The following is a 24,389-nucleotide window of genomic DNA, read 5'->3' on the forward strand; positions in this document are numbered from 1 at the left end:
TAGAACAGTACAAGTAGCAGTTATACAAGTAACAGACCTGGGGGTTAGAACAGTACAAGTAGCAGTTATACAAGTAACAGTCCTCGGGGGGTGGAGCAGTACAAGTAGCAGTTATACAAGTAACAGACCTGGGGCGGTGGAGCAATACAAGTAGCAGTTATACAAGTAACATACCTGGGGGTTAGAACAGTACAAGTAGCAGTTATACAAGTAACAGACCTCGGGGGATGGAGCAGTACAAGCAGCAGTTATACAAGTAACAGACCTCGGGGGGTGGAGCAGTACAAGTAGCAGTTATACAAGTAACAGACCTGGGGGGATGGAGCAGTACAAGTAACAGACCTGGGGTATAGAGCAGTACAAGTAGCAGTTATACAAGTAACAGACCTGGGGTATAGAGCAGTACAAGTAGCAGTTATACAAGTAACAGACCTGGTGGGGTTAGAACAGTACAAGTAGCAGTTATACAAGTAACAGACCTGGGGGATGGAGCAGTACAAGCAGCAGTTATACAAGTAACAGACCCGGGGGTTAGAACAGTTCAAGTAGCAGTTATACAAGTAACAGACCTGGGGGTTAGAACAGTACAAGTAGCAGTTATACAAGTAACAGACCTCGGGGGATGGAGCAGTACAAGCAGCAGTTATACAAGTAACAGACCCGGGGGTTAGAACAGTACAAGTAGCAGTTATACAAGTAACAGACCCGGGGGTTAGAACAGTACAAGTAGCAGTTATACAAGTAACAGACCCGGGGGTTGGAGCAGTACAAGCAGCAGTTATACAAGTAACAGACCTCGGGGGGTGGAGCAGTACAAGTAGCAGTTATACAAGTAACAGACCTGGGTGGATGGAGCAGTACAAGCAGCAGTTATACAAGTAACAGACCTCGGGGGGTGGAGCAGTACAAGTAGCAGTTATACAAGTAACAGACCTGGGGGGATGGAGCAGTACAAGCAGCAGTTATACAAGTAACAGACCTGGGGGGATGGAGCAGTACAAGTAGCAGTTATACAAGTAACAGACCTGGGGGGATGGAGCAGTACAAGTAGCAGTTATACAAGTAACAGACCTCGGGGGGTGGAGCAGTACAAGTAGCAGTTATACAAGTAACAGACCTCGGGGGGTGGAGCAGTACAAGTAGCAGTTATACAAGTAACAGACCCGGGGGGTGGAGCAGTACAAGTAGCAGTTATACAAGTAACAGACCCGGGGGACACTTCACTACTGGTCACACATGTGTGGTGGCCATTGCTGAGGAGGAACGCTCTCCCACTAAATTTTGTAATATGTGCTGCAGTCCCTCCATGGTACATTCAGGTTATATTTTATATATGCAGGCCTTCCCCCGAATATAGGTGTTCTGGGGAATATATTTATACTGCAAATATTTAAAGATAAATAGACCCTTATATAACTTGAAACAATCACAGAGAAGAGCCCAATACGGCAGCTTATCACACTCCAAGTGACATGGGGGGGATTGTGATCAGCCAGAGGAGACCGGATGGTGGAGACACTGGGACTGATTCAGAGCCGGTCGCTATTTGCGCTCGCTCCTCCAGAAAATAGGGTTGGCTATTCAAATGAACCGTTCGCTGTTTGCGGTCTGTTCATGCCTCTAGGTCTGAACGAGCGAACAAAACTTGCGGTCGTTTTTTGGGAAACTACGCCCCCTGGCCGCTCGCATCCTACGTCATGTCCGCTATTTATTAGATTAATCGAGTACATCGAACAGGGTATGAGCTGCTCGCTATTCTTGTGGTTGGTTTTTGCTACCACAATTTTGCGAGCAGTTCTGGCTAAAAAATAACCCAGTGACGTGGTCAATGACGCTGCTGTATTATGCACACCCATAAAACGCCCGTTTTGACCTTTAAGCACGCCTGCGATCGGATCTCCACTCCCCGTTTTCAAGCACCTTCCCCTGTTACCACCCACATACGCCTCATCCTGTCACTCAAATTAGCAGGCATTCGCTATTTTGCGACCACATGAATTTCGGCCGCAATGACTGGTTCGCGCATGCGTATATCGATCCGTACGCATGCGCAGTTTGGCAAACATCGCTCGGAGCGAACGAGCTGCCGCTTACGAGTGGCTCTGAATCCGGCCCATTATTCGCTCATTATGTACTCTACTGGTGATATGTACAGATGTGCTCTTTTACGCTGTGATATCAGTTGCACCAAATAGCGCCTTGCGGCGTTCTAGATCCTGTACAGTCAAAACTACATTGCTAGCGTCCAGTGATCAATGCGGTGTGCGACATTTGTACATCTGTGTGCAACTGAGTCCGAATTTTTCAGTGATCCTGCAATGCGCATAAATGCAAAATGTACAGAAAAATACACTGCACTATTTCACTCAGGACATGTCAGTCACGCTGTATGGCCAGGGATGGCGTTATTGCGAATTTACAATGAAACATTTAGCCGCACTGAGCGTGTGCCAGATGAGTTTCTGTAACTAAGGGCAGTGATCATGTGACTCCCTGGTGACCCCGATTACACATCTCAGTGTCAGTTACTGGACGAGCTGACATCACCGACACTAGATTGTAAGCTCAACTGCACAAGGAAAATAGGGAAAACTGTGACGGAGACATACAGCAAATAGGGGAACATTTCTGGGAGATTAACAGGAGACGGCACCTTTTTATCCCGCTGCTCATGTGACTCTTCTCTGTCTGACACGTCAATTCCATTCTCCAAAAAGCTGTCAAAATCTGGAGGAAAAAGTCTCTTTACTCATCTCATGTGGCCCAGTATTAGCACCTACAGCTGTCATGCACATCTCCAAGACAAAGGCATATCTATCAGGCCACGTAGCTGGAGTGTGACCCTTACTCTAGCTTGTGGCCCCTGTACCCCCGGCTGACTCACCATAAATGCTGCAGACTTGTACTGGATAGTGCATCACCTTTCCTGGGCCTTGCGGAATGTTTAGGTGCAGGCCATTATTAAGGATATCCCTGTCTGTGGCATTATATTTATTCAGTAAGTATCACAGCACAAGGACGTGGCCAATGTATCGGGGCACATTACAGAGCCAGCAATACCCAACAATAGAGCAAAAACTTTCTGCCGCTCACAAGTTTTTTCCTTACGAAATCATTGGCTAGAAACTCTGTGATAGGTGGCAAGGCCTCGGCGGGGGCCCCTGTGGTGGATTAGAGGGGGCCAATGTAACATTGGATGAGTGGGATCTTACCATCCATGAAGCTGTTCTGCACCTGGAGCAGTTGCTGGTACATGTGTCTGGTCGCTTGCAGGTAAGAGGCCGCGTACATCTGAAACATGACAAAGGGTCCATTATAAATACTTTCCCCAACGTGCTGCCTCATATCCATGTAGCGGAGTCTGACTGACCGAGGGTCCCGTCCTGCCTGCAGGAACCTTCCCCACCAGCGATAACATGTTCTGCTTCTTTCTGGACAGTGGAGCCTGAAATACTAAACAAGGACACAATGAACACAACAGGTGTCTGAAGTGGAGGGGGGCATTTACTTTGACCAAATCCCTCCACTTACCCATTCTGGTAACTGAGACACAGTCCTTCCCCCGGGCAGTAAGTTATTTACATACATAGAGTAATAGTGATCAGTGTATTCCTCACACACCTCTCTGGAGGGCGCTATAGGCTGTGCTGAGCTGCTCCATCTCTTGTATCTGGATACGGGAAGCAGCGAGCCGACTATGAAGATCAGACTCGTGCTGTCGCTGCGTCGCGCCTTCCTCTTCCAGCTCTCTCTTCTCAGCACGGGTTTCTTCTATTAGCCTGGAAATAAGAGTGTGTCAGAGTAATAGTACTGCTCAGTAACATGCCGGCTGTAGTAGTACTGGCCAGTAACATGCCGGCTGTAGTAGCAATGGCCAGTGACATGCCGGCTGTAGTAGCAATGGCCAGTGACATGCCGGCTGTAGTAGCAATGGCCTGTAGCATGCCGGCTGTAGTAGCAATGGCCTGTAGCATGCCGGCTGTAGTAGCAATGGCCAGTGACATGCCGGCTGTAGTAGTAATGGTCAGTGACATGCCAGCTGTAGTAGTAATGCTCAGTGACATGCCGGCTGTAGTAGTAATGCTCAGTGACATGCCGGCTGTAGTAGTAATGGCCAGTGACATGCCAGCTGTAGTAGTAATGGCCAGTGACATGCCGGCTGTAGTAGTAATGGCCAGTGACATGCCGGCTGTAGTAGTAATGCTCAGTGACATGCCGGCTGTAGTAGTAATGCTCAGTGACATGCCGGCTGTAGTAGTAATGCTCAGTGACATGCCGGCTGTAGTAGTAATGCTCAGTGAAATGCCGGCTGCAGTAGTAATGGCCAGTAACATGCCGGCTGTAGTAGTAATGGCCAGTGACATGCCGGCTGTAGTAGCAATGGCCAGTGACATGCCGGCTGTAGTAGCAATGGCCAGTGACATGCCGGCTGTAGTAGCAATGGCCAGTGACATGCCGGCTGTAGTAGTACTGGCCAGTGACATGCCGGCTGTAGTAATAATGGCCAGTGACATGCCGGCTGTAGTAGTACTGGCCAGTGACATGCCAGCTGTAGTAGTAATGGCCAGTGACATGCCGGCTGTAGTAATAATGGCCAGTGACATGCCGGCTGTAGTAATAATGGCCAGTGACATGCCGGCTGTAGTAGTAATACATAAAAAAGTTGCCCTTATGTATACCCAGCTGTATACTTACAGTGTGTTCCTGCTTTCATTCTCCATGGCCTCCATTTGTAGCGCCGCAATGGCGATTTGTAACGTTTGGTTTCTTTCCTGGACAACGCTAAGATTCTCCCGAAGTGACCGCAATTCTTCTTCCCTCTGCAGCGCTCTGAGAACATGGCAGACAGATCAGCATTAGGGAATGTGACATAAGGCCTGCGTGTCCCTCGTGTCCTTTCCTCACCCACGCCATACAGTATGCACTTTATGTGGTCACGTCTGCGCTGTACATGTCTATGCGATTTATGTGGTCACGTCTGCGCTGTACATATCTATGCACTTTATGTGGTCACGTCTGCGCTGTACATATCTATGCACTTTATGTGGTCACGTCTGCGCTGTAAGTATCTATGCACTTTATGTGGTCACGTCTGCGCTGTACATGTCTATGCACTTTATGTGGTCACGCCTGCGCTGTGCATATCTATGCACTTTATGTGGTCACGTCTGCGCTGTACGTATCTATGCACTTTATGTGGTCACGTCTGCGCTGTACATATCTATGCACTTTATGTGGTCACGTCTGCACTGTACGTGTCTATGCACTTTATGTGGTCACGTCTGCACTGTACATGTCTATGCACTTTATGTGGTCACGCCTGCGCTGTGCATATCTATGCACTTTATGTGGTCACGTCTGCGCTGTACGTATCTATGCACTTTATGTGGTCACGTCTGCGCTGTACGTATCTATGCACTTTATGTGGTCACGTCTGCGCTGTACATATCTATGCACTTTATGTGGTCACGTCTGCACTGTACGTGTCTATGCACTTTATGTGGTCACGTCTGCACTGTACGTGTCTATGCACTTTATGTGGTCACGTCTGCATTGTACATAGCTATGCACTTTATGTGGTCACGTCTGCGCTGTACGTGTCTTTGCACTTTATGTGGTCACGTCTGCGCTGTACATATCTATGCACTTTATGTGGTCACGTCTGCGCTGTACGTGTCTATGCACTTTATGTGGTCACGTCTGCGCTGTACTTGTCTATGCACTTTATGTGGTCACGTCTGCGCTGTACGTGTCTATGCACTTTATGGGGTCACGTCTGCGCTGCACGTGTCTATGCACTGTATGTGATCACGTCTGCGCTGTACGTGTCTATGCACTTTATGGGGTCACGTCTGCGCTGTACGTGTCTATGCACTTTATGGGGTCACGTCTGCGCTGTACGTGTCTATGCACTTTATGTGGTCACGTCTGCGCTGTTCGTATCTATGCACTTTATGTGGTCACGTCTGCACTGTACATATCTATGCACTTTATGTGGTCACGTCTGCGCTGTACGTGTCTATGCGCTTTATGTGGTCACGTCTGCACTGTACGTGTCTATGCACTTTATGTGGTCACGTCTGCACTGTACATGTCTATGTGATTTATGTGGTCACGTCTGCGCTGTATGTGTCTATGTGATTTAGGTGGTCACGTCTGCACTGTACGTGTCTATGCACTTTATGTGGTCACGTCTGCACTGTACGTGTATGTGATTTATGTGGTCACGTCTGCACTGTACGTGTCTATGTGATTTAGGTGGTCACGTCTGCACTGTACGTATCTATGCACTTTATGTGGTCACGTCTGCACTGTACGTGTCTATGCGCTTTACGTGGTCACGTCTGCACTGTACGTGTCTATGCGCTTTATGTGGTCACGTCTGCACTGTACGAGTCTATGAGCTTTATGTGGTCACGTCTGCACTGTACGTGTATGTGATTAATGTGTTCACGTCTGCGCTGTATGTATGACAATCAATATGGCAGCCCCCATTCCTTATTAGGCTCATAAACCCCGACACATATTCAAGTAACCTCGATGCCAAATTAATAAAAGCAGAATATTTTTGGCAGGGGTGGGCACGGGGCCGACATCATCTTCCCCCAGCACCATCCCCTGTGTCACTTTACTGGAAAGTTATAAAACACTAAAACAAAAAAAATCCAAACCCATTATACTATAGGATGACTAAAACTAAACTACATATTTACTTATATAAAAGAGCAACTAATGACAGCAACAAACATAACAACAGCAGGAGCCCAGGGTTCTGCAGTTCTCTTGTTGCCCTCTCCTCTTCAGCTGATAACTGAGAGCAACAACTGAAACTCATCTGTAAAGCAAATGTGAATGCAACAAGTAAATCAAAATAATATCGGAATCTTTACATGTGTCATTGTCATTGGAATTAGTAGCTTCTTCCATATGAAAACCCTTATATTTTAGGTTTGTTCCTCTGCGAGTCCACGGGCAGCATTACTTAAAAAATATCGTCAGATCTGGCGAGGACCTGAGTGGCCGCCATGCCATATGTGTGTTATATATCTTGCGCTGATCTCATACCTGTGCTGGCAGCGAGGGGTTAAGCTCCCCTCCCGGCACTGGAGGTCCTTTCCTGAACTTCAGTGTAAGTTATGTAAACACGTGGAAACAGATTTATGACCAAGAAGAGGTCTGGATGTCAGAACCGCTTTATGATATGTTCCATAATAAATTAGTTATAAATGAATACAGGTGACTGTGGAATTTATGGCCTTTAATGTTTTAATACAGCGCTGAAGAAAAACCTATTATTAGGGTCTTAAAAGGGTAATACAAGAATATCAACTACAAATTGTCAAAATGTTGCAAGTGTTTGAGGCCGGGGAAGGCTGCACTGTGACCGGAGTCAGGGGGCGATGTTAAATCTCTCCGGGGCATAGCCAGGGGCGATGGAGCACACTCTCCACGCAGGCGGACATGACGTTATAAACTTCCCACAAAGCTTACAATCTAATTATCATTATTATTACTTTCTATTTGTATAGTGGCTACATATCACTTAGCGCTTTATAGAGAACATTTAATCATTCCCCTGCCCCGGTCTGCCACCGTGCGCCCCAATAATCACATATACTTATATACACATACAGAGGTGTGGGCCCCTGGGAACCATCCATGAAGCTGTGAGAGTGGGAGGGGGGCTCGCTGTATACATATACATGGGAGGGATACATGGCAGTGTTATCACATCACCTGCCTGGAAACATTCCTCATGCTGCGGGAGTATACAGAGATTATTGCAGATAACCCACATACAACCTACAGAGAGGGGAAGAGACACAGCGGGCGGCAGCAGTGGGAACCAGCAGACACCACACCCCAACTGTTCTCTATATAACACAAATATTCCTCATCCTGCCGTGGGGCGCACACAGCTGTCTGCAGGGAGTGATGTTACTTTGTAGCTTTCTGGGTGTATATATCCTGCTATCTGGGATGCTGGGCTTTATTAGAGCTCCATATGTAAGACAGACAGGGGTCTATTTACTAAGCAGTGTTAGGAAACAGAGTGAAATGAGATAAGGTGCCTGCCAATCAGCTCCTAACTGTCATTTCACAGGCAATGTTTAACAAATGACAGTTAGGAGCTGATTGGCTGGCACCTTATCACTTTTCACTCTGTCTCCTAATACTGCTTAGTAACTAGACCGCACAGTACCAGAGTGATAAATTACTACTCACCAAAAAACGCGCTCAGTGACTAGATCTGTGTATAATATTCTCTGTATCATTACCTAGTGTAGCATGCTCCTCAGTGACTGTAGTAAGAAGTACTCAGTGACTAGATCTGTGTATAATATTCTCTGTATCATTACCTAGTGTAGCATGCTCCTCAGTGACTGTAGTAAGAAGTACTCAGTGACTAGATCTGTGTATAACATTCTCTGTATCATTACCTAGTGTAGGAATGCTCCTCAGTGACTGTAGTAAGAAGTACTCAGTGACTAGATCTGTGTATAATATTCTCTGTATCATTACCTAGTGTAGCAGTGCTCCTCACAGTGACTGTAGTAAGAAGTACTCAGTGACTAGATCTGTGTATAATATTCTCTGTATCATTACCTAGTGTAGCAGTGCTCCTCACAGTGACTGTAGTAAGAAGTACTCAGTGACTAGATCTGTGTATAACATTCTCTGTATCATTACCTAGTGTAGCAGTGCTCCTCACAGTGACTGTAGTAAGAAGTACTCAGTGACTAGATCTGTGTATAATATTCTCTGTATCATTACCTAGTGTAGCAGTGCTCCTCACAGTGACTGTAGTAAGAAGTACTCAGTGACTAGATCTGTGTATAACATTCTCTGTATCATTACCTAGTGTAGCATGCTCCTCACAGTGACTGTAGTAAGAAGTACTCAGTGACTGGATCTGTGTATAACATTCTCTGTATCATTACCTAGTGTAGCAATGCTCCTCACAGTGACTGTAGTAAGAAGTAATCAGTGACTAGTTCTTTGTATAACATTCTCTGTATCATTACCTAGTGTAGCAATGCTCCTCACAGTGACTGTAGAAAGAAGTACTCAGTGACTAGATCTGTGTATATCATTCTCTGTATCATTACCTAGTGTAGCATGCTCCTCACAGTGACTGTAGTAAGAAGTACTCAGTGACTAGATCTGTGTATAACATTCTCTGTATCATTACCTAGTGTAGCAGTGCTCTTCACAGTGACTGTAGTAAGAAGTACTCAGTGACTGTATCTGTGTATAACATTCTCTGTATCATTACCTAGTGTAGCAGTGCTCCTCACAGTGACTGTAGTAAGAAGTACTCAGTGACTAGATCTGTGTATAATATTCTCTGTATCATTACCTAGTGTAGGAATGCTCCTCACAGTGACTGTAGTAAGAAGTACTCAGTGACTAGATCTGTGTATAACATTCTCTGTATCATTACCTAGTGTAGCAGTGCTCTTCACAGTGACTGTAGAAAGAAGTACTCAGTGACTAGATCTGTGTATAACATTCTCTGTATCATTACCTAGTGTAGCATGCTCCTCACAGTGACTGTAGTAAGAAGTATTCAGAGACTAGATCTGTGTATATCATTATCTGTATCATTAACTAGTGTAGCAGTGCTCCTCACAGTGACTGCAGCAAAAAAAGAACACAGTGAGTATACATAAGGCTTTCTTTCTCTCATTACCTAGTGTAGCAATGCTCCTCATATTGATGAAAGAACCACTAAGTGACAATATCTGCACATGACGTTCTCTATATCATTACCTAGTTCAGCAGCGCTCCTCACAGTGATTGAAGAAAAGGAGAGTTATGGTAAAACTTACCTTGGTTAACTCTTTTTCTTCAAACACCATAGTGTCCACAGGGAGACATTGGGGGTGTAGGTGGGACTTGGAGGACCGGACACCAACAGCATAGCTTTTCAATCCCAGGATGCTCCGGTCCTTCCCCTTGTGACCTACCCACAGCCTGAGGGCACTTAAATTTTGTTAACTATCCCAAGGCAGGAGCAGGACAGGAGAGAAGGAAAACTGGTACACTGAGGAATCACACTCTCACACAGGGAAGGAAACAAGTAACCATTAGAAGAAACCCCATAGAAGCCAGGAGCATCAGGGCGGGCACCCTGTGGACCCTATGGAATTTGAAGAAAGAGTTAACCAAGGTAAGTTTTACCATAACTCTCCTTTTCTTCAGGATCCATAGAAAACATTGGGGATGTCCCAAAGCAGTTGGGCGGGAACGCTCCTGAGCTGATATGAGAACCCTACTCCCGAAGGAAGCATCCTGAGAGGCAAATGTATCAAAGGCATAAAACCTATGAAAGGTGTGGACAGAAGACCAGGTGGCCGCCTTGCATAGCTGTTCAGCTGAGGAACCACACCGGGCTGCCCACGAGGGACCCACAGAGCAAGTAGAATGATCAGAGACTGTAGCTGGCACAGGAAGGCCAGTCTGCGTGTAAGCCTGTGAGATAGTCATGCGAATCCATCTGATCAGAGTCTGTTTGTTAGCTGGCCATCCCTTCTTATGGAATCCATATAGGACAAAAAGGGAATCTGATACACGGAAGGAAGCAGTGTGGTCCACGTAGATCTTCAGAGCACAGACCACATCCAAAGAGGCCTCACCTGCTGAGAGGTCTGGTGAATTAAAGGGCGGAACCACCATTTACTCATTCAGGTGGAAGCGAGAAACCACCTTGGGAAGAAAACCCTAGCAACATTCTAAGAACAGCCCTGTCCTGATGAAACATCAAAAAAGGGGGAGCGACACGAAAGCGACCTTAAATCCGATACCCTACGGGCAGATGCTAGACAGAAGAAACAGAGTCTTCGCAGTGAGCCACTTGATATCCACTTTCCAAGGGTTCGAATGGAGGTTCCTGAAGTGCTTGGAGCACCACTGGCAAATCTCATGGAGCCACAGAAGGGACAAAGGGAGGTTATAGTCGTAGAACACCCTGCATGAAGGTGTATACATCCGGTATAGGAGCAATTCTGCACTGAAATCAGATAGACAAAGCAGAGACCTGCACTTTCAGAGATGCTAGGCAGAGGCCTAGATCCAATCCAGCTTGAAGAAAGGCAAGAATTCTAGAAACCTTAAAGACTTGAGGGTCATAGTTTCTTGGAGTACACCATTGGAAATATATACAGTGCCTTGCAAAAGTATTCACCCCCTTTGCATTTTTCATGTTTTGTTGCCTCACAACCTGGAATTACAATGGATTGTGTGACGGTGTGCATCATTTCATTCACAGAACATGTCTACAACTGTGAAGTTGTGTATTTTTTATATTGGGAATCAAACAACATTTAGGACAACATAACAGAAAACTTCAGCGTGCATAACTATTCACCCCCCTAAAGTCAGTAATTTGTCGAGTCACCTTTTGCAGCAATTACAGCTGCAAGTCACTTTGGATAAGTCTCTATGAGCTTGCCACATCTTGCCCCTGGGATTTTTGCCCATTCCTCAAGGCAAAACTGCTCCAGCTCCTTCATGTTGGATGGTTTCCGCTTGTGAACAGCAATCTTCAAGTCTGACCACAGATTCTGGGCTGTGACTCGGCCATTCCAACACATTTAATTGTTTCCCCTTAAACCACTGGAGTGTTGCTTTAGCAGTATGCTTCGGGTCATTGTCCTGCTGGAAGATGAACCTCCGTCCCAGTCTCAAACCACAGGCAGACAAACAAGTTTTGCTTAAGAATATCCCTGTATTTAGCACCATCCATCTTTCCCTCGACTCGAATCAGTTTCCCAGTCCCTGCTGCTGAAAAACATCCCCATAGCATGATGCTGCCACCACCATGTCTCACTGTGGGGATGGTGGTCTTGAGGTGATGGGATGTGTTGGGTTTGAGCCAGACATAGCGTTTTCCTTGGTGGCTGAAAAGTTAAATTTTAGTCTCATCTGACCAGAGCACCTTCCTCCATACATTTGGGGAGTCGCCCACATGCCTTTTGGCAAACTCAAATCGTGTCTTCTTATTTTTATCACTAAGTAATGGCTTTTTTCTGGCCACTCATCCATAATGCCCAGCTCTATGGAGTGTACGGCTTATTGTGGTCACAGGCACAGATACACCAGTCTCTGCTGTGGAACTCTGCAGCTCCTTCAGGGTTACCTTTGGTCTCTGTGCTGCCTCTCTGATTAATGCCCTCCTTGCCCGGTCTGTGAGATTTGGTGGGCGGCCTTCTCTTGGCAGGTTTGTTGTGGTACCATGTTCTTTCTATTTGATGATGATGGATTTGATGGTGCTCTGGGGGATAATCAAAGATTTGGCTATTTTTTTTTCTAACCCAACCCAGAATTGTACTTCTCAACAACTTTGTCCCTGACTTGTTTGGAGAGCTCCTTGGTCCTCATGGTGTGATGCCTCTTGCTTAGTGGTGTTGCAGCCTCTGGGGCCTTTTAGAATAGGTGTGTTTATACTGACAGATCATATGACAATTAGCTGTCACACAGGTGGGCTTCATATCACTAATTATGTGACTTCTGAGGGTAATTGGTTGCACCAGAACTTTTGAGGGGCTTCATAGCATAGGGGGTGATTACATATGCACATGCCATTTTCAGAATTTTATTTATATTCTTTTTTATATATATTTTTCTCATTTCAATTCACCAAATTAGACTATTTTGTGCAGATCCATCACATAAAATTCAGATTAAAAAAAAAATTACAGGTTGTAATGTAACAAAAAATTTAAAAAACCAAGGGGGGTGAATACTTTCACAAGGCACTGTATGCCATATGTTGTGGTAATCCTGGCTGAGGGCCTGATTCAGAGCCGCTCGTAAGCGGCCGCTCATTCGCTCCGAGCGATGTTCGCACATCTGCGCATGCGTATGGGTAGTAATACGCATGCGCCAACCAGTCAGTGCGGTCGGAAAACGTGTGTTCGCAAAATTGCGAGTGCCTGCTAATTTGAGTGACAGTATGAGGTGTTTGTGAGTGGTAACAGGGGAAGGTGCTTGAAAACGGGGAGTGGAGATCTGAAGGCAGGCGTGCCAAACGGTCAAAACGGGTGTTTTAAGGGTGTGCATAATTAACAAAGCAGCGTCATCGACCACGTCACTTGGTTGTTTCTTAGCCTGAACTGTTCACATGATTGCGGTAGGAAAATCCAACCACAAGCACTGCGAGCAGTTCAGACACCTTTCGATGTACTCGATTAATCTAATAAATAGCGGAGATGACGTATGATGCGAGCGGCCAGGGGGAGTCTTTACAAAATAGCGAGCGCTTGTTTCGTTCGCTCAGACATAGAAGCGTCGACAGACCGCAAAGAGCGAGCGCTTAATTTAAATAGCCGGCCCCTTTTTCTGAACGAGCGAGCGCAAACAGCGTCCGGCTCTGAATCAGGCCCTGAGGCCGGTTTACATGCTTTTAGCATGGTCTGGACCACAGAACTGGAAAACCCTTAGCCGTTAGGAGGGATGTCTCAAGAGCCAAGCCGTTAAAGACAGATGGGCTAGGACCGGATGTACTGTAGACATGGACCCTGAGACAACAGGTCTACTTATAAAGGAAGCTGAAGAGGAACGTCTATGGAGAGCCTTTGAAGATCGGAGTACCAGTGATGTCTGGGCCAGGCCGGAGCTATTAACTTGACTGACTCCCTCCTGTCTGAACTTTCGAAGCACTCGAGGAAGCAGGGATATTGGAGGGAAGAGATATGCCTAATGGAAGATCCATTTTACTGACAATGCGTCTATGAGGGTCGCATCAGGGTCCTTTGGTCTGGCTCCATAAATTGGAAGTTTGTTGTTGTGTCTTGAGGCCATGAGATCCACCTCTGGAAGACTCCATTTGTTCACTAGAAGCTGAAAGACTTCTGGATGTAGAGACCATTCTCCTGCATGCACATCAGGACGGCTGGGGAAATCCGCCTCCCAATTGAGAACCCCCGGGATGAACACTGCGGAGATTGCAATACTTCAAACGGGCTCTCAAGACCCACTACTTCATCAAAGCCATCCAGCTCTCATCCTAACTTGCTGCTACATGCTCCTTCCTCCCTGTTTACCCCATCTGTGTCACGCCTGTCTGTCTGCCCCTCCCCTTTAGAATGCAACCTCTTACGAGCAGGGCCTCTACCCTCTTGTGTTTCTCCCTACTTTACTTTCACCTACTTCTTACCCCCCACCAGGGCACCTAACACTTGGTTGCTTATGCCCTGTTGCATATCTAGGTGTCATGGTCACTAATGTAGCAATGTATATTATCCATGTCCTTGTCCTATATTGTACTGTAAGTCAGTTGTCCAATTATTTGTTTATGTACTTTGTAAGGCGCAGCGGAACACTTGTGGCGCCATATAAAGGATATAATAATAAATAATAATAATAGCTGGAAGATTGCATTCAGCCCACGTGATAATGCGGGACACTTCTGTCATTGCTGACTGACTACTAGTGCCCCTTGGTCATTGAGGTAGGCCACAGCCCTGGCGTTGTCGGACTGCACTTGTATTGGTCTGTTTTCCACAATATTCTGAGCCAGAGTTAGAGCTCTGTAGATGGCTCGAAGTTCCAGGATGTTGATTGGCAACACTGACTCGACTGACGATCAGCCCTGGAAGGACTGCTAGCCAATTACTGTGCCCCACCCTCGGAGGCTTGTGTCCGTGGTGAGCAGAGCCCAGTCCAGGATTCAAAAGGGACGACACTGGTTCAAATGGGGAAGTATGTAGCCACCAAGCTAGGGACAAGCGAACCTCTGGGGGGAGGCTCATCATCTGGAATTTGAGCAAATGGAGTAGCCCGTTCCACCTGGGAGGATCAGGTGTTGGAGAGGGCCTGGAGTGAAACTTGACGAATTCCACCATGTCGAAGGTGGACACCATTGATCCCAAGGCATGCATTGCAGAGTAAATCGACACTCTGCGATTGTGGAGCAGTCTGCATAGTCTGCGCTGGATTGCTGAAATCTTGTCCATCATTAGCAAGATTCTCTAAACTCAAGAGTCCAGGAGGGCTCCCAAGTGTACCATCCTTTGAGAGGGTGTCAGGGAAGACTTTTTCCAGTTGATCAGCCAACCATGCACTTGTAGAAAGGCAATGGTTACCTGCAGATGGCTGTGAAGAGTCTCTGGGGAGCTTGCCAACAGCAAGAGCTCGTCCAAGTATGGTAGCAGTCTGATCCCTTAAGAGAGGCTGCCATAACTGCCATGATCTTGGTAAAGACCCAAGGGGCCGTTGAGAGGCCAAACGGCAGAGCCTGAAATTGGTAATGTTGCTGTAGTATAGCAAACCGGAGATATTGTTGATGAGAAGGCACTATAGGTATGTGTAGGTAAGCATCCTGAATGTCCAGAGACACCATAAAATCCCCAGGCTCCATAGCTAGTATAATGGAACGGAGAGTTTCCATATGAAACCTGAGCACCCTGATAAACTCTTTCAGAGATTTGAGGTTGAGGATAGGCCGATTAGACCCATTGGGCTTCTGAACTAAGAAAAGGGTAGAAAAATAGCCCTTGTCCTGTTGTGAGGAGGGGACCCGAATTATTACTCCTGAATTCAGTAAAGACTGAATGGTTTTTTGGAGCAGCAGAGCCTTGGTTGGGTCCGATGGAGGTCCTGTGCAAAAGAACTGCTGGGGGGGCCCGTCTGAGGAAGGAGAGAGCGTACCTGTGGGAGACCACTTCCCTTACCCAGGCATCTGACGTGGTTTGATGCCAAACCTGGGCGGATTGAAGAAGTCGGCTCCCACCCTTGGAGCCCCCTGGGAGATGCCCGCCCTGTTAGATTGTAGGCTTGTCCTCAGACTTGGCAGGTGGACGTCTAGTAGCCCAGGCCTGTTGGACCCTAGGCTTGGAGGCCTTGGCTGATGTCTGTTGCTGCGGAAACGACTGACCCTTGGCTTTACCTTGAGGGCAAAGGGACCGAAAGGATGATGTCCGCAGCTTTGTATTCTATGCAGAGGACAGGAACGCTGTCTTGTTAGTCGCCAAAGTAGTCACAATTTTATCCAATTCTGGACCAAATAGGATGTCTCCTGCATTAGGCAGAGACTCTAAAGCCCGTTTTGATTCTGAATCTGCTTTCCAGGAATGTAGCCAAAGAAAACTGAGGACCACTACCGAAGTGGCAGATATCCTGGAGGCCAGGAGAGCCGTATCCATAGCTGCTTCACCTAAGTAGGAGGCTGAATTTCTCATGTGAGATATGTAGGACAGCAGTTCCCTTGAAGCATCAGAGGGAAAAGTCTCTTCTAGGGCCTCTGCCCAATGCTCAATGGCTTTTGCCACCCAGGCCGTAGCCCTAGCAGGACGAGTAATAGCTCCTGTAAGAGAGTATATGGATTTGTGACAAGCTTCTATACGTCTGTCTGTAGTCTCCATCAAGGAGGTGGCAGTATGGATAGGTATGGTGGCATTTTTAACCAGACGTGTTACATGAGCATCCACTGCTGGGGGAACTTCCCATTTAGTACAATCAGTAGCTGGAAGAGGGTAAAAGGAACTGAACCATTTTGGACTTTGAAACCTTTTACCGGGCATATTCCAAGCATCCCTCATGTTATCAGATAGCTGGTCAGAGTGAAGAGACTCTGGTAAAACTACCTTTTGTCGCTTAAAAAGTGCGTGTTTTTTATTAGGAGCGGGTTCATCACCTTCTATTTGTAGAATAGTTTTAACAGCTCTCACAAGTGCAGCTATATATTTAGTTTAGAGGGGGGCTCCTCTTCTGAGACTGAGTCAGAGTGAGAGAGGTCTGCGTCTTCTGCCTCCCCAGATGATATATCAGAATCAGATAACGGGGTGGACTGGGAAGATAACAGCACGTTTAGTAGGTAACGGTTTATCTTTTTGCAGCATTTGCTGGAAAACCGTAGAGGTATTAGCAAAACTCTGTACTGAGGTAAACAGCAAGTCTACCCATGGGGGAGGCAAAGGATCTGCAGGGGGTATTTGCTGTGGCCATCCCATAGGTGGAGCTACCACGGGTTTTGCCAGCATTTGTGAAAAGGCCGCCCACGGTGGGTCCTGATGGAGAGACACCGGGCTGATGGACTTGGGGCTGTGTAACAATAATACAGAGACCATCCTGAATGAGAACCTCTGTGGCTAAGCCCGCAGAGCAGGACTTACAGGACACCAGAGTAGGAGGAGCAGCATCAGGCTGCTTGTTAGTCTTGTGACTGTCTGGCAGAGGAAAGAATAATAGAAAACACAGTATGATAGAGGGAAATGAACACTGTGTGTAATATGGCACAATGTAGTGTGCAACTGTGCTATATAGTATGTGATTGTACCTCTTATCTACTATTTAAGTGTGAGGACTATGAACCCCCAATACCTTAGTATGTCAGGGTATAGTAGAAGAAAGGGAAAGGTATAAGCTGGCTGTATAGAAAGTAGAGATCAGCACTAGCACAAGTCACATAGAAACGCAGAAAAGAACATTACATGTCTGCAATGGGCACTATTATCAACTACACAGAGCGCAGTGGCTGGTAGGATATAGCGCTGTATAACCTGGCCCGTGGGAGAGGTATACAGGGAGACGGGACCCAGCATTTTCCAGAGACCTGTTTGCCTAATATGGCTGCCGCGCATCTCTGAGGGGGCGGAGGGTGAGGGAGCAGCTTAGGGAACACCAGGACTGCAGTGGAATAGTGCCCTGAGCTGGGTGAGGGGCTGCAGGGAGAGCGCCTAACCCCCGGGTCCCCTGGCCTTTACAATATGCTCTGCGCCAGTATCATTATGCCTCGGTGGTCTAGGGGAGTCGTGGGCGAGCCAGTGTCCACATCAGCGCCTCCGGTCTGTCTCCTGAGACTGAACTAATACGCGGGTCCCTGCGTACGGGGTTCTACCTTACCTGTCCCCTGGATTCTGGGCTGGGGTTTGGGAAGTCTGCTAACTAGTCCCCCTCGGAGCCCCCCAGGAGTACCTATCACAGACTTGATGTCACAGCGCCGCGGAGGGGTGATGGGGCGGCAGCACAGAGGTCTGGAGGACAGTCTGGTGCTGCTCGCCCTTCTAGTAGAAATAAAAAGTAAATGAAATCATAAAATAAAAGCTTGGGCTGCATAAGGCAGCTCCGTTATAATGGTGACCCAGCTCCTGCCGAACACCAACGACACTGACGTGCCCTCAGGCTATGGGCGGGGTATAAGGGTAAGGACCAGAGCATCCTGGGATGGAAAAGCTTTGCTGTTGGTGTCCAGTCATCCAGGCCCACCTACACCCCAATGTCTCCCTGTGGACCCTATGGACCCTGAAGAAAGAGACCCTCAGAGACTATATATGCTGGTATGACATTCTCACCTCATTACATTGCTCAGTATTATACTACACTGATAAGCTACCTGTACACCACCCTCATCTCACCATTATATCTCTACCTATCCCCAGTCCCACCCACAGAAAAATACACATATCTGCCCACATACAGGATCCCAAGTCATCCTGGTACTTGTAGTTCTCCATAGCTCTATCCACTATAACCCATGCATCTTTTTATCTACTAATAGCTGTCTATATCAGATGTCCCTGAGGTGGTGTGTGGCCTCCAGCTCAGTCATAGTATCAGGCCTGCTGTTATATTATTACTCCCAGTAATAAGAGTAATGTGAGGACCCCAGCTCAGTCATAGTATCAGGCCTGCTGATATATTATTACTCCCAGGTAACTATTTCATGTGAGAGTAACGTGTGGCCCTATGGAAGGATAGAGGCCCCCAGCTCAGTCATAGTATCAGGCCTGCTGATATATTATTACTCCCAGGTAACTATTTCATGTGAGAGTAACGTGTGGCCCTATGGATGGATAGAGGCCCCCAGCTCAGTCATAGTATCGGGCCTGCTGATATATTATTACTCCCAGGTAACTATTTCATGTGAGAGTAACGTGCGGCCCTATGGAAGGTTAGAGGCCCCCAGCTCAGTCATAGTATCGGGCCTGCTGTTATATTATTACTCCCAGGTAACTATTTCATGTGAGAGTAACATGCGGCCCTATGGAAGGTTAGAGGCCCCCAGCTCAGTCATAGTATCGGGCCTGCTGATATATTATTACTCCAAGTTAACTATTTCATGTGAGAGTAACGTGCGGCCCTATGGAGTGTAACAGGTTGCCTCTCGCTGGTCTTATACACAGGTCTCACATGCTCTCCGCTCCTTCACAATGCGGTGACAGGAGATGACCGGCGTGGTAACACGTTCACCGCCTGCGGCCCCCTGTGCACTGGGTTACAGGTAGAGAATATACGTTTATCAGCAGGGACGGTGTTAACGGGGGCGTCCTCCCTTTCCCAATAGATTTCCAGGATTAGTTTTCACTTTTATCAGCGTAGACAGATGAAAGTTCATAAAGACCCCTCTGGCCCGAGCATGAATGGGTCAGCAGGATGCTTCTCCTTTCATGTACCGCAGCCCAGCCTCTTCCATGCGCTTCCAAGGGCCCCGCCGTCTAACAAAAGATCAAAAGACCTTATTTCTTATTTCTCTATATTGCTTTCTGCCCTAATGTAATGAGGAGAGAAATGAGAAACGGCTGCAGGAGGCTCCCGCCTTCCCCAGGCACCATGCACACAGCCAGGAGGCTCCCGGACTTCCCCAGGCACCATGCACACAGCCAGGAGGCTCCCGGCCTTCCCCAGGCACCATGCACACAGCCAGGAGGCTCCCGGCCTTCCCCAGGCACCATGCACACAGCCAGGAGGCTCCCGGCCTTCCCCAGGCACCATGCACACAGCCAGGAGGCTGCCGGCCTTCCCCAGGCACCATGCACACAGCCAGGAGGCTCCCGGCCTTCCCCAGGCACCATGCACACAGCCAGGAGGCTCCCGGCCTTCCCCAGGCACCATGCACACAAACAGGAGGCTCCCGGCCTTCCCCAGGCACCATGCACACAGCCAGGAGGCTCCCGGCCTTCCCCAGGCACCATGCACACAGCCAGGAGGCTCCCGGCCTTCCCCAGGCACCATGCACACAGCCAGGAGGCTTCCGCCTTCCCCAGGCACCATGCACACAGCCAGGAGGCTCCCGCCTTCCCCAGGCACCATGCACACAGCCAGGAGGCTCCCGGCCTTCCCCAGGCACCATGCACACAGCCAGGAGGCTTCCGGCCTTCCCCAGGCACCATGCACACAGCCAGGAGGCTCCCGGCCTTCTCCAGGCACCATGCACACAGCCAGGAGGCTCTCGGCCTTCCCCAGGCACCATGCACACAGCCAGGAGGCTCCCGGCCTTCTCCAGGCACCATGCACACAGCCAGGAGGCTCCCGGCCTTCCCCAGGCACCATGCACACAGCCAAGCCGTGTCAGTACCATGTATATGCAGCACTGCAGGACCAATGTGTATCCGCACAATGCAGAGTACAATGGACAATTAACACTTTACATTCCCTGCTCACAGGCCGTCTGAGCGCCCAGCCTGTACACCTGGATTCAAGCAGGTATTGTCAGGTCTGTATCTGTATTCTGTGTTTCCCAGGGCTGATATAATGGGAGATATCCTGGGATCCTGCTCATAGAGCCGCCCAGGTCACCTTCTCTTATATGACGATAATGCTGCGCTCAGGAGACGGCTGAATGCAGCATGGTCATACTTATATGTGGCACCAGGTGTACGCAGCCTGTACGCCTGGAACTAGCCGCAATACATGTGTATGCATACTGCTCTTACACACATATGGGAGCACAAAGGGTTAATCGTCACATGGCTGCACCCCCCCTGTGCGCTGCATATAACCGCCTGTAGGGTCCTTTTCCATGTAGCGGATTTATATCGCAAAAAGATATTAAAAAGGAGGTTTTTATTTCCAGTTCCCAGGAAGCTGGCCTGCGCACCTTCCCATTAATACGAGGATATTGCTCTGGATAGTGAATTTATGAGTCTGGAAGGAAATATTAGCAGAGGAATATTCTGTTTACAGTTCTGTGAGAATTTCATTGCAGAATTTTCTATTGATTTAGTTGCAGTCTGGATTTCGTACTAAAAACGCAGTAAGTCAGTGTGGTTTGTGGCAGGATGTAGACCTAATAAAGGGCTAACAAACCCTAAATGGATTTTTTTAACCCCTGAAGCCAGTGCCCTTCTCCCCCATTGCGCAGTTCCCTCACAGTGACGCCCATCTTGTTGGAGCGCTCACATGATGCAGGAGCAGCATGTGGCATCACGTCAGCGGCGCTTCCTGCTGCCCAATATGCAGTCATCCAAGCTTTCCAAGGGGACCCTACAGGCTGGATATAAGCCCCTCGTAGCCAAGGCCTAACTCGGTTACCTCGGCACAGCTCATCGCTGATACCCGGCACAAATAGGGAAGAGGGAACTGGGGCAAATATATGATGTGGGGGGAGTGTTATCCAGTGTTAGGCCCAGAACAGGCTCCCTGGGTCAAAGATCTGTCTGGCGCACTCTGCCATGTGGTCCAATCGAGACCCCAACCACTCCATTAGGCATCCCAGACAAATTGCCACAACTCTGAAGTTGTCATCCAAATCCATCCAGTGGAAGGCTCAGGAAAGGCTCCCCGGGTCAAAGTTGTGCCCAGGGTATACCAATGGGAGGTCTGACTGGGACCTCAACCCCCAACAACCTGGCCAGGATCCAACTGGACCACCTTGCATTGGTTTCATCCAAATCAGTGCAGGGGTGTCCGAATGCATAACCGGACAAACAAACAAACAGACCAATGAATTGTATAAGATTATGGACAGTAATTACTATGCAAACTAATATAGGGCCAGCTCACAGAATACTGAAAACGCCATAACCACAAATATCTAAAATTTGAATACAACTTTGGTCAGAATCATTTACAAAGTCTAATAATACACTCTCTTTCGTAGTACTGACCACCATGGCTGCGCAAGTTCAATATATTTCCTTCAAATTGAAGTAAGATTAGGGCAAAGGAGCAGGAGAGAGGAAGAGAAGTCTGGTGGGGGCAGAGGAACCAGGTGGGGGCAGATGAGCAAGATAGCGCCAGAATAGCTAGGGGGAAGAGAAGCAGGGTGGGGTCAGCAGAACCAGGTGGGAGCAATTGAGTAGGAAGGGGCCAGAAGAGAAAGTTAAAGGAAGAGAAGCCAGGTGGAGACAGAAGCAACATGTGGGGGTAGTGGAGCAGGGTAAGAGAAGAGAAGCCACGTGGGGGTAGAGGAGGAGGATGGAGGAAGAGAAGTTTGGTGGGGGCAGAGGAGAAGGATAGAGGAGAGAAGTTTGGTGGGGGCAGAGGAGAAGAATAGAAGAAGAGAAGAAATTTGGTGGGGGCAGAGGAGAAGGATAGAGGAAGAGAAATTTGGTGGGGCAGAGGACAAGGATAGAGGAGAAGTTTGGTGGGGCAGAGGAGAAGGATAGAGGAGGAGAAGTTTGGTGGGGGCAGAGGAGAAGGATAGAGGAGGAGAAGTTTGGTGGGGCAGAGGAGAAGGATAGAGAAGGAGAAGTTTGGTGGGGGCAGAGGAGAAGGATAGAGGTAGAGACGTTTGGTCGGGGAAGTGGAGAAGGATAGAGGAAGAGAAGAAATTTGGTGGGGGCAGAGGAGAAGGATAGAGGAAGAGAAGTTTGGTGGGGGCAGAGGAGAAGGATAGAGGAGGAGAAGTTTGGTAGGGGCAGAGGAGAAGGATAGAGGAAGAGAAGTCTGGTGGGGGCAGAGGAGCCGGATGGGGGCAGAGCAGCAGGATAGAGGAAGAGAAATCTGGTGGGGGCAGAGGAACTGGGTGGGGGCAGATAAGCAAGATAGCGCCAGAATAGCTAGGTGAGGGCAGAGGAACAGGGTGGGGGAAGAGAAGCAGGGTGGGGTCAGCAGAACCACGTGGGGGCAATTGAGTAGGAAGGGGCCAGTAGAGAAAGTTAAAGGAAGAGAAGCCAGGTGGAGACAGAAGCAACATGTGGGGGTAGTGGAGCAGGGTAAGAGAAGAGAAGCCACGTGGGGGTAGAGGAGGATAGAGGAAGAGAAGTCTGGTGGGGGCAGAGGGACCGGGTGGGGGCTGATGAGCAAGATAGCGCCAAAATAGCTAGGTGGGGGCAGAGGAACAGGGTGGAGGAAAAAGAAGCAGGATGGTACTCCATGTTACTGATGGTTTCTCAGTGTTATGTAATCACTGCGTGTGATGAGGTTAGTAATTCCTGAGTAAGGTCAGAGCCTGTGTAAGTGTTTGTGAGGATGTGATGGTACTCCATGTTACTGATGGTTTCTCAGTCTTGTGTAAGTGTGTGTGAGGTTGTGATGGTACTCCATGTTACTGATGGTTTCTCAGTCTTGTGTAATCACTGCGTGTGATGAGGTTAGTAATTCCTGAGTAAGGTCAGAGCCTGTGTAAGTTTTTGTGAGGATGTGATGGTACTCCATGTTACTGATGGTTTCTCAGTCTTGTGTAGTCACTGCGTGTGATGAGGTTAGTAATTCCTGAGTAAGGTCAGAGCTGTGTAAGTGTGTGTGAGGCTGTGATGGTACTCCATGTTACTGATGGTTTCTCAGTCTTGTGTAATCACTGTGTGTGATGAGGTTAGTAATTCCTGAGTAAGGTCAGAGCTGTGTAAGTGTGTGTGAGGCTGTGATGGTACTCCATGTTACTGATGGTTTCTCAGTCTTGTGTAATCACTGTGTGTGATGAGGTTAGTAATTCCTGAGTAAGGTCAGAGCCTGTGTAAGTGTGTGTGAGGATGTGATGGTACTCCATGTTACTGATGGTCTCTCAGTCTTGTGTAATCTCTGCGTGTGATGAGGTTAGTAATTCCTGAGTAAGGTCAGAGCCTATGTAAGTGTGTGTGAGGATGTGATGGTACTCCATGTTACTGATGGTGTCTCAGTCTTGTGTAATCACTGTGTGTGATGAGGTTAGTAATTCCTGAGTAAGGTCAGAGCTGTGTAAGTGTGTGTGAGGATGTGATAGTATTCCATGTTACTGATGGTGTCTCAGTCTTGTGTAGTCACTGTGTGTGATGAGGTTAGTAATTCCTGAGTAAGGTCAGAGCCTGTGTAAGTGTGTGTGAGGCTGTGATGGTACTCCATGTTACTGATGGTTTCTCAGTCTTGTGTAATCACTGTGTGTGATGAGGTTAGTAATTCCTGAGTAAGGTCAGAGCCTGTGTAAGTGTGTGTGAGGCTGTGATGGTACTCCATGTTACTGATGGTATCTCAGTCTTGTGTAGTCACTGCGTGTGATGAGGTTAGTAATTCCTGAGTAAGGTCAGAGCCTGTGTAAGTGTGTGTGAGGCTGTGATGGTACTCCATGTTACTGATGGTATCTCAGTCTTGTGTAATCACTGCGTGTGATGAGGTTAGTAATTCCTGAGTAAGGTCAGAGCCTGTGTAAGTGTGTGTGAGGCTGTGATGGTACTCCATGTTACTGATGGTGTCTCAGTCTTGTGTAATCACTGTGTGTGATGAGGTTAGTAATTCCTGAGTAAGGTCAG

At 47.9% G+C, this 24,389-nt stretch overlaps 1 protein-coding gene across 3 annotated transcripts in view; it reads right to left on the reverse strand.

Moving 5' to 3' along the window:
• Nucleotides 1–24,389, reverse strand: part of LOC148478898 (uncharacterized) — a 219,021-nt gene that overhangs the window by 177,189 nt on the left and 17,443 nt on the right. For all 3 annotated transcript variants that reach the window (XM_088455229.1, XM_088455230.1, XM_088455228.1), the window contains exons 6-10: nt 4,696–4,830; nt 3,622–3,779; nt 3,371–3,453; nt 3,213–3,291; nt 2,654–2,727 (exon numbers count right to left, since the gene is read on the reverse strand). In XM_088455229.1, coding sequence (XP_088311355.1) covers nt 2,654–2,727; nt 3,213–3,291; nt 3,371–3,453; nt 3,622–3,779; nt 4,696–4,830 — 529 coding nt within the window. The remainder of the gene's footprint in view (nt 1–2,653; nt 2,728–3,212; nt 3,292–3,370; nt 3,454–3,621; nt 3,780–4,695; nt 4,831–24,389) is intronic.

This window comes from Taudactylus pleione, unplaced genomic scaffold (genome assembly GCF_031769625.1).
Source record: "Taudactylus pleione unplaced genomic scaffold, aTauple2 ptg000646l, whole genome shotgun sequence".
Lineage (NCBI taxonomy): Eukaryota > Metazoa > Chordata > Amphibia > Anura > Myobatrachidae > Taudactylus > Taudactylus pleione.